General features: G+C 36.9%; 1 protein-coding gene across 1 annotated transcript; it reads left to right on the plus strand.

The window, feature by feature from the left end:
- Nucleotides 1-10,456: 10,456 nt before the first annotated feature.
- Nucleotides 10,457-11,279, plus strand: LOC122006228 (GDSL esterase/lipase At2g27360-like). Its single transcript, XM_042561653.1, has 4 exons — nucleotides 10,457-10,531; nucleotides 10,586-10,693; nucleotides 10,783-11,047; nucleotides 11,120-11,279. The coding sequence occupies exons 1-4, from the start codon at nucleotides 10,457-10,459 to the stop codon at nucleotides 11,239-11,241; spliced, it is 570 nt and encodes a 189-aa protein (XP_042417587.1). The 3' UTR covers nucleotides 11,242-11,279.
- Nucleotides 11,280-11,784: the final 505 nt, after the last annotated feature.

Below are 11,784 nucleotides of genomic sequence, written 5' to 3' on the forward strand. Positions count from 1 at the left end.
AGGAGTTACTTCAACGGTTTACCATGTGATGAAATTTCAAAGCCCTTCCTCAAAATAAAGAATGCTCACGCATGACAAATAAAGGGATTACATATCATGTAGCTACACAAAATTTGAGTTTAAGGGCATTCCATGCAGACATATGTTAGTTTTTTTTCGTATCAACCAAGTGTTTCTTTTGCCTGATACATATATACTCAAACGATGGACACGAGATGCAAAAGTTAGAGCAATATATGCTTTAGGGGAGCAAAATGTTATTGATGATTCAGATTCAGAAAGGTATTTGATGTCGAGACACTCGAGGTTGTCTTATAAAACTTCAGTATTAGTTGATGATGCATCTATGAGTAATGAGAGGACAATTTTCTTGGTTGAACAATTTGATTGTATCTACAACAAAATGAAAGAGATGTCCATTAGTACAACATGCAATGATAGAAGTAAAAAAAAAAAAGAAATCCATAGATGAGGGCTTTGGTATTAGTGATCCTTTTGTAGTAAGAACTAAGGGATGTGGAAAGAGATTGAAATCATCAAAGGAGAAATCAATCTCAAATTCCAGGCTTTGTCGTGGATGCGGACATCGAGGAGTGTCACATGACAAACGTAACTGTCCAAATTTACAACAAGCGTATGTGTCATTCTGCATTTCTATTATAAGTTTATTTGCAAACATAAATTTATTTTATTACATTTTGTAAATATGACAATGTGTCAATTAGCAGATCAACTGAAGATAATAATCCTAACAGTGTTGACGACACATATGAACCGGATTTGGGATCAATAGCAAGTACTATCAAAGTTAAAATTTGTTAAATTATAGTGGTTTATTAAGAAAATTAAATTAATAAATTGTGTTTCAGGTTCTAACAACATGCGCTAGGATGTTAGGATGCTGACATACTATCTTTTGAGATGGTATTGGTAACTATATTACTCTTGTTTTTGACATTCCCATTATAGACTTATAGGCTATAAGTGTTTCTGTAATAGCTTGATTGATTCTTTAGTTTTAGTAGTAGAAAAATTGCCCTACATGGCTCATCCTCTAAGTCCTTGTTTGATATGTATGATGCTGAATTTTCCAATCTGTACATGTTTTCTATGCATTGATAGTTTCATACTTGTATCTTGTTGTTACTACAGACTATCTTCTTTTGTTGGTTTGCATTGTCTGGATGGCTGTTCAGATTTTTTATCCTTGCTACTTGGATCTTACCATTTGCTGCTCCTCTTCTCATGGGAACACTTGTTAACAATTTTGCTATTCAGGTAATTTCCAATTGCATTAGATGTTTAATATTTCTTTTATATGTTAATTATCCTCCATTTAGTTTTGAAGTGACAGTACATTTTCCATATTTAGATGTTTCTTTTTAATTTGTATTGCTCCATTTAGGATCTCATAATTTGATATGTTTTAACTTTTGTATTCAAACATCTATTAGTGACTTCCATATATTTGACTTCTGAAATTCATTATTTGATTTAAATAGCATTATGCCTTAAAAGAAAAAGGCTTGTGAATTCTCAAGGAGACCAGGTCGATTGTCAACCCAATGTGACATACTATTATTATGAAGTGATTCCAACCTTATTTTTACTGCACTTCTATTAAGAATTAGTATCATAATAAGTTCTTTCCCCTTATAGGGTACATGTCCAGCTTGCAAGAGGAAGTTCATAGCCTCCCGATTGCAGATGATTCGTTGCACAAGCTGCGGCAACATTGTATGACAGTCTAAAAGAAGGCATGTCCTTTTGAAATGTTCTTTGCGCCAAAGTGTTTTGTACATGCAATTTACAAGAAAATTGAGACATGATCTTACAATTCATGTAATGTAAAATGCCTTGAGTTTTAGCACGGTGATCTCTTTTTGCTCGATGCGCAGATGCCATGTATTTGTAGAGTTAAAGGTTTTATTTGATTGGTTTCCCTATATTTAAATATTCAAAAATTCCTATTTAAATCTCAAGGTAAATCTTCTTCTTTTTTTTATTTTTCTTTACCCATTGTAGGGTCGAGGAAATGAAATAATGACTGTTTGTCATTTACTTTAATTTATTCGAACTAATAAGCCCAATTTGTGAATATGTACAAAGCAATTGCAGCAAAAGATGAAATCCTCGCCCTCAGGGCCCCCACCGACCGGATCCACGGTCATTATGAGGGAGATAAATGAATATGTACAAAGCAAGCAGGTTAAAGAACTGGTAAATAAATATAAATTAATCTTTCAATTTGAGTTCCTGCGTGGCCTCTTCGTGTCGCCAGGAGAGGTCCTGGCAGGTTGCTTTACTGTGGGATCTATGTTTATAGCGAAAAGAGATGGGAACGTTCAATATTTTGGAGTTATTGATAGTCCTCTCAACCCGGTCAGCTGAATTAACATTAATCTGTGAAATAGGAATATTTTGCATTTAGAGTTCGATTTTTCAATGTTAAGTGTGGCATGTGGTTGTTGGGTTCAATTTTGTATTTACCGGTGTGGTTTAGTCAAATTTCTTATTTGTATTCTATGGGCTTTTATACGTTTGCATCTATGACCATCCTGACTTGAAAATGCTAGTGCACAATTTTAGTTCTTGGTTTAACATTGTCTAATTGAATAATTTGAATGTAAATGTCAAAGTCAAAGATTTCAAACTTAGGATTGGTAATAGGATAATCTTAAAATTCTAAGCACAAAACAAACAAGTTACATCAGAAAATAAATTATACCACTTAGAGTTACATCACAATGTCAAGTAACATAACAACACAAGTTACATCAACCACATTCTCATCATCACAATCCAAGTACATACAACTATAACGATAGCAACTCTAAATTTCCTATTCAATGAACGTATTTCATCACTCAATTGCATAGTTACATAATTATTATTTTCATCATCCAGAACATCATTGTATTCAACTACACCCTCGTAACTAGTACATTTTTTCAATTCACTAATCTCCAACTTTAATTTTTTTTATTATTTCTCTTCAACTCATTAATAATTAGTTTACTTCTTTCTAACGGTTCTGGATCATGCCATAAGAAAAAGTCACATCCCATTTGTTGAATTTCAAATCAATTTAATCAAAACTCAATAATTTAAAAACTCACAACACTGTGTTAATATAACGAAAACTTACTCTATGTTTTGGACATGAAAAAAATTGCCTTCCTGGATTAGATTCAGTCCATGATGTCTGGAGAATAGCTCGTAATCCATAATAGTATAATATGTGGGGAGTTTCACATTGCTCATCATTCATACATCGGCGAGTGAAAGATGATGCTGATGAAGAACCAGCCGCCATGAATTTTCTATACTTATACCTGAATAGCACCAATATGCGAAAAGACATAAAATCTATTAAAGCATGTAATTTTCGACTAAAGAAAGCTAACAACAACACCCAACATACATAAAATACCTCAATTCAGTCTAAGAATGTCACACTCAATATTACCTATCCATCATGTAAAACCAACTCCATGGACCATAAAGTTATAAAGGCTGGAGATATTCAATCTAATTTGATCAAATTAGGTACCAAGAAACACTTACAAACAAATCTACATATTATACATATTAATTCTCTCACAATTCAAGAACATTGAACAAATTTCACATGTAACAGATATACATATTAGTAAAAACTAAAATCAATTACATAGAGCATTTTCAAACATGTTTATCTCATGTAATAGAAATAAATTTGCAGCCCAAATTATGATAACTACATATAAAGTTTTAAATTACAATGCTACTTGCATCTCTCTACGCCAGCAATTGTTCCAAGGACGTGATGGATAGCATTTACTTATCATTTTTTCTTAAGTATTTTTGCAAAATTTTCTTTTTTCATATGAGAAATTTTGCATGGAATCAATTTGCATGAGATCCATTATATGTGGTCATCTTCAATATCTTGGTCCAAGCAATCTGTCCAAGCAAGCAAGTAGCAAGCAATACTCATGTAGATAAGGTTGATGTATCAAATATTGGTTGAAATTATAAAGTCATAGTAGATACTTAACAAATTATACCAAACATGGAGAATTTGAGGGCAACCTAAGAGGATGTAGTGGTGGGGAGGAGAGCTCACAGGAAGGAGAAGATCGCGTTGCTGCAAGAGAGGTCGCGGCGGAGGAGCTGCTCGTCGTGCGTCGCGACATCGGGAGAGAGGGAGGAGGGGCGCAAAACCCTAGCTCGGCGAGAGAGGGAGGCGTCTGGCGGGAAAACCCTAGCTTCGGTGTTCGGCGGAGAGGGAGGAGCTCGTCACCGGTGAGAAAGGGAGTAGAGATGGAAAACCCTAGATCGCGAGGAGGAGAGGGGGCATCGGGAGTAGAGATGGAAAACCCTAGATCGTGAGGAGGAGAGGGGGCGTCGGTATTTGTTGGCTTTGACTCGATTAAATCTTTAAAGCACTTGACGTGGGAGCGTCCAGGTCAGCAGTGCCACACCATTCCGCACGAGAAATTCCACAGGAGAGCATTTCGCTATATATATATATATATATATATATATATATATATATATATATATATATATATATATATATATATATATATATATATATATAATTTAGAATAATATATTGAGAGAAGTAATTTTTTTTAATATGAATCAAATTTTTAATTATTTTTTAAAAAATAATTTTAACTGCCTATACGTGATTAAAGTTATTATTTATAATTACATAAACAATTTTAATTAAAAATTTAATTTATATTTAAAAATTACTGCTCTCAATATATTATGTCAAATTAATATTTGAGAGTATAGATATATACAGGAGAACTAGACAAACATATAAGATTTGATTTCATGTAATTCCGAGTTCTTTAGGTCTATTAGTCGATTTTGGCCCAAATCAACTCTCTCAAATATCCATTTGACATAACATATTGAGAGAAGTGATTTTTTAAAATATATCTAAAAAATCTAATTCATATTAAAAAAATCACTGCACTCAATATATTAGGTCAAATTGATATTTGAGAATATGAATATAATAAGGAGAACTAAAGGAACATATAGAACCTTATTGTTGGTGCAACCTTAGGTCAAGGTTGACCTGGTTGACCTGACTCGAGTTGACCTGACTCGAGTTATATTTTGATGTTTGACTTAGGAAGATTGTTGGTGCAACCTTAGGTCAAGGTTGACCTAGTTGAGTTGTATTTTGATGTTTGACACTCGTGGAAGAGTTGTATTCTTGATATGGGACAAGAATAGATGTTTGGGAGATTATTGGTGCAACCGTAGGTCAAGGTTGACCTGGTTGAACTGATTCGGGAAAAAGTCCAAGTATGGAGACTTGACACTGGAAAAGTCCAAGTATGGAGACTTGGCACGGGAAAGTCCTAACTGGGATGTTAGGCAGTTGGAAAGTCCTGGTGAGTGAAGCCAGGCAGTAAGAAAGTCCTAACTGGGATGTTAGGCAGTGTGGAGAGTCCTGGTGAGTGAAGCCGGGCAAGGGAAAAATCCAGATGGATCAAGGGTGATCGGACATCTGGTGTGGAGAAGTCTAAGTGGGTCAAAAGGATTGACCGAACACTTAGCGGGGAGTGCTAGCAGGTCAAGGGAGTGACCGGATGCTAGGCGTGATGTACCAACAGGTCAAGGTTGACCGGATGTTGGTGTGGAAGCCTTAGGTTTAGGGCTGAGAAGTTTGGATCGGGTTGCAGACCGATCCAATGATACATGGCTCATCTGATCGATCTGGTGACCGATCAGTGACCGATCAGTATGCTACTGATGGTTATCTGATCGGTCTGGAGACCGATTAGAAGGAGATCAGTGGTAAACTAGCAGAGAAGAGAAGCCTGATCGGTCTACGGACCGATCAGAAGGTTCCCTGATCGGTCTGTGGACCTGATCGGTCCATGGACCGATCAGGGACGGAACAAACTGCAGACCGATCAGGATGTTGCCTGATCGGTCCACAGACCGATCAGGGTTCTAGCCGTTGTGACGCAACGGCTAGTTTCTTCGCTGTTTCTTCTTCGCAGGTATAAGGAGACGAGGGCATCTTCTGTGCAGGGGATTCTTCTTTTTTTTTCCTCCTTAGAACTTCTGTTCTGCTGCTGAAGTTTAAGCTTCGACTGAGCTTTGTTGAGCTCACTTCAGTCGACGACAAGAAGGCAAGCTTGTATTGTTACATTCAGTGTATTTACTTCTTGTATTCTGTTGTACTCTTAGCTTGCTGTTGCAAGTGTTTGTGGCGAGGTTTCTCCACCCACAAGGAGTTGATATTAGCCGGTTCTCCGGGGACTCATCCACCGACGGATTGATAGGGCTCGTCCACCTTACGGACACGCCGAGGAGTAGGAGTATCATCTCCGAACCTCGTTACATCCTTGCGTTGAGGTTTGATTTCTTCTCCTGTTTTCTTTCTGCTTTTAGTTTCCGCTGCGCTAACCCTAGATTGTAGAAAGAAACGCGAGCAATTGGGGTCGGCTATTCACACCCCCCTCTCTAGCCGTACGAAGAGATCCTAACACTTATTTCATATCATTCCGAGTAGGGCTGCAAACGAATCGAGCCGGCTCGCGAGTTTTTCGAGCCGGCTCGAAAAATATTCGATTCGTATTCGAATTTATCGAATTCGAGCCGAACTGGAACATGTTCTAACTTTTTTCGAGCCGAATTCGAATCCAAATTATATTATTCAAGCCGCTCGCGAGCCTTAATATTTATTAATATAAGTTAAATATATATTAAATAAATAAATTTTGAGCCTTTCGAATCTATTTTCGAGCAATAATCCGAATAATTCGCGAACATGTTCGAATATTTCTAGCCGAATTCGAACCCGAGCCTTAATTCGAACCGAATTCGAACCAAACATTTTGAATTTTTCGAGCTTCGAATCGAGCTCGAACTCGAATATACATAATTCGAGCCTTAAATTTTTCTGCATATTCGGTTCGATTCGATTCGTTTACACCCCTAATTCCGAGTTCTACTAATTTTGTCCAAAATCGATCAAAACTGGTTGATGGACCTAGAGAACTCGGAATGACATAGAACTAGGTTTTCTGTATTTGTCTAGTTCTCTTGATTATATCTATGCCCTCAAACATCAATTTGACATAATATATTAAGAGCAGTGATTTTTTTAACAAGAATATATTTGAAAAATCTAATTCGTGTTAAAAAAAATCAAATTAATTTTTGAGGCTATCGATATAGTTAGGAGAACTAGAATACATATGATTTGATTCCATATCAATCCAAACTCTTTATGTTTATCAGCCGATTTTGACAAATTTTGAGTAAAATCGATAGATGAACTTAGAGAGTTTGGAATGACATAAAATAAGGTTCTATAAGTTTCATTAGTCGATTCTCAGGAACTAACGACTTGGAATTTACCCACCATACGCTTACACTCTATGTACCAGTATTTATCTTTTTCAATATTCGTGGAGCAGAGACTATAGAAGGACCGCTAAGATAGCATATCAATATAATAATTTTTTGAATAGGAATCAATTAAAAAAAATCTGTGTATTTTTTTTTAAAAAAATAACCATTGCCATTGGGATAAATACGAAAGCGTAAGATGGGTTTATAATTTTAAAAGTAGAGCGGTATTTGACAAAGTTAGCTTAGTGGTTCGGTTAAAATGTGAGATTGTTTTATTTTATGCCAGGGAAATATAAGCTGTCTTCACTCATAATTCATCTTGTTCTCAATCCTCTGATTCGTTCCAAAGCGATTTGTTCTCAAAGTAAGATATAAGCAAACGGCACGTGATAATGAACCCAAAGAAAATATTTCACTAGTTTTTAAAAACAAGTCCTCATCTGACATCTCAACCATCTTTTAAGGGACCTTACCGAAGTGAGGAAGATGATTCAGACAGCACAAACAGTTCCATGAACAATTATTTAAACAACGAAACACAATGTGATTTCACTCACTTCGAGTGTTTCTCATAGATATGAAAATCGATAAATTACGGTACCGAATGAGTTCCTAAGTGAGAGTATATTTAATCTTCAAAAAAATTAACCCCGCGGGAACTAATTGCTTAACAAAAGTGTTGCTTCGCGCCACCTGACACTTTGAATGAGGTTTGGTGGCTTGCCAGGTCGTGTTCGAGATAATCATCAATTTGCTTTAGCTTGCCTCTTTCTAGTCTGACCAACCAAGTCTACCTTGAATATAAATATATATATTTTTTGTGATGAAGAGTCTACCTTGAATATTTATTCTTAGCACAGGTCGTTTGTAGTATTAATGCATATAGTTTGTTGATTTTTTATTATCAATAATAAAAGAGCTTTTTTTTTATTTTGCAAAACTACTAAGAATGTATTTCTTACTTGTTCGATTTTATTATAGTAGATTTGATTAAAATCAAAATAATTAAACTAGAATAGATAAAGTCATTTTAAATAATTTTAATTACTTATTTTATATTATAGTAATTTTGAATATGTTCCAGTAGTTTTGGTTTTTTTTTTAAAAAAAAATGAAGCATCCTTTTATCATTAAAAAAAACTGAAGCATCCTTTAATTTTCTACCGACGACGACGAGATATTAAATTGATGCATGGACGAGTGTAGTGGTCCAGTGGATACGGATCTCCTTCAATTTCATGTCTCTGCTCTGCTGGTGATCTCTTCTTTCTCTTTGCAATCGTTGATCAGTTTTTGATGACTATGGCTTCTCTCCTCAACACCTTCCTTCATCGTCTCTTTCTCCTGTTCCTCGTCCCTAATCCAGTGGTAGCTCGTTATTCTGCCCTCTTCACCTTCGGCAACTCACTAGCGCACTTCGGTGGCGATTTGGCATGGGCGAATCATCTTCCCTATGGCGAGACTTACTTCCGACGTCAGACTGATCATTTCTCCAATGGCCGACTTGCTGTCGACTTCATTGGTATTGATGCGACTATTGAATTGGAGCTTTGAGTTAGATCAAAGTCAAGAGGATCGAATGACACAGTGGCCAAAATTAAGGAAAGGTTAATCTTTGAAAAAAAAAAATTGATAACCCTCGTCCCCAGAACCCCCGTCAATCGATCGTATCCACGGTCAATACAAAGGAGTTAAATCACGGTAACTATTGAGGCAAGTGGGTAGTGGGGCAGAATATTTCCACCACAGGATACAGGGGTATTATTCCTTGCCAACCCTGTGAATCGAACCCACGACCTGGTGTTGGTACGACCAACCCACTTACCACAACAGCTGAGCCCAATGGCGGAGCCAGCCCGGATGATTCACCCGGGCTGCAGGCTATGCCGACACGGACACCCGGGCTGATTTCTACTATTGTCCAATTTTTTTTCATTTTTCTATAGTAAACCTAAGGTTTTTTTCTTTTTCTCTTGCCTTGGACCCCGGGCTATAGCCCGGGTATTCCATCACTTGGCTCCGCCCGTGGCTGAGCCTGTTGGGGCGAGGGTTAACCTTTGAAGTTAGCGTAGATGAAGACTTCGACCGAGAGATAGCCGATCGAGCTATCAAGCCGACCGAGCTATCAAGCCGACCAAACTAAGGGTCTGGTCGGATGCTCATCCACATGATGTTCATAGAGCTTTGAGCCAAGTCAGAATTCCACCGAGCCATCCTTATCCTTATCCTTGATTCAGAAATAGCATAATGAAAACACTCAGTCTCTTTAAGCTTTTTGACTCAACGAAGAGGCCGAGTGAAAGTTGAGTCTCCCCTGTCATTCTCTCATATGAGCAAGCAATACCACTGAGTGATAGCCGGTCGGAACACTCGGAGGGCTTGGTCCAATGGTGTAGCTAGAATCTTCAATTGCACTGGGCTTTCTATGGGCTGCTGCTCCTCGATGCGTCGAACGACAAATAAAAAAAGTCATTTTTGAATTTGGGCTTAATATATAAGTCTAAAATTTACTAGGCTGCTAGATTTGAGTTCGATATATAAACCTAAAAATTACTTGGTTATTGAATTTAAACTCAATATATAAGTCTAAAAATTACTGAGTTGATGTTCTGCACTAGACAGGAATTAAGCCTAAAAATTACTAGGCTGCTGAATTTAATGTAATATATTAGCCTGGGCTGCTGCGCTGCACTGGGCTAGTGAAGCACAACCCTGGCTACACCATTGGCTCGGTCAAATTATTATTTAAAAATATCGTGGATCCATTAACCAAACGACCTCATATTATCTTTTTATCATCTTATAACACGGAGGATAGAGAATATTCTACATATACATGCGACATTTCCTCTATATTCAATGTAAAAAATTATGAGTCTATTTTAGAAAAAGTGTCCGATTAACTTTATGATTTATCCTTTTTAAAAATATTTTGAGAATCTTACATAAATAGTGATACTATAAAAATAAATTAAATCTCCATCTATAAACGGAGATATACAATACTATCTATTTTTATATGTTTATAATTACTGTTCATTCAAGTATTCATCTATTTGATCATTTACTTGAACGTCAGATGGTCAACGCTAAAGACCCTTTTCCTTATTCGCATCAGATGGTCAACGCTAAAGACCCTTTTCCTTATTCGCAAGTAAGCTCTTCTCCTTTTCCAAAGAGACTAACGCTGCTCTTCTTCCTGGGCTAGATGAGAATTAACGATTACACCCCATTGTTGGTCGGAAAGGGAGTGAGCAGCACTGATATCCAAAGCTACGTCCCCGTCGTCGAGCAAGCAATTGGCGCATTGTTAGATGTGAGAAATATCACCAGCTTGCTAGCTCATTTCAGAATATTGAACACTCACTCCGTCAATCAAATTAATCGTTACTGATTCACTGACAGAGTTTGATTCAAAGAAGAGCAGAGACGATATCGGTAGCTGGAATTTATCCAATAGGATGCAGTGCGACGTACCTAACAGTCTTCCAACAAGACCTTGGTCCTAAAACTGGATGCGTCGAGTGGGTGAACGATCTCGCAAGGCGCCACAACCTCCAGTTGCAACTTGAGCTAAACCGCCTCCGAAGAACTCACCGGCATTCGAAGATCTCGTATGCTGATTACTACGGCCCCATGATGCATCTCTATAAGCATCCAGGCACATTTGGTAATTAATATCGGCTTGCCTGCTTCATTATTACTAATCGCGTAATTAAACTTGATTTTCTTAAGCTAACAGGCGTAAGGGAGAAGCTGGCCGCGTGCTGTGGCGGAGAGGGGCCGTACAACTTCTCACTGTCCATCTCCTGCGGGAGCCCAGGCTCGAGCTTGTGCAGTGATCCATCGAGCTATGCTGGCTGAGGCAGCTAACTCGATAGTCGCTCGTCGCATATTAAAATCAACTGGTATTGGATCCTGAGTTTTCTTTTTCTCTAGTTTGTTTTGCAGATCGAAGTTAACATGAAATATCTGATTTAATTAATAATAAAAAAATTATCCAATTTAAAAGTTTTGCCACGTGTAGATTGTAAGAAAAATATCAACCTTCCCAGATCCTCTGTTTAACTTGTTAAAAAAAAAAAGGAGAGTAGCCGAATTCATAATAATGGCAAAATTGTCAACTCAAATATATATATATATATATATATATATATATATATATATATATATATATATATATATTTTAATTTTTTTATCTAGTAAAATAAATTTGAATGTACCAATTAGTTATGAAATATTATATGGTAAGCCAGATTTCTGCCAGGGAAATATAAGCTGTCACTCATAATTCATTTTGTTCTCTGCCCTCTGATTTATTCTCAAAGTCAGATACAAGCGAATGGCACGTGATAAGGAACCCAAAGAAAACATTTCACTAGTTTCAAAAACAAGTCCGCTTACGGA

This window comes from Zingiber officinale, chromosome 1A (assembly GCF_018446385.1).
Source record: "Zingiber officinale cultivar Zhangliang chromosome 1A, Zo_v1.1, whole genome shotgun sequence".
NCBI lineage: Eukaryota > Viridiplantae > Streptophyta > Magnoliopsida > Zingiberales > Zingiberaceae > Zingiber > Zingiber officinale.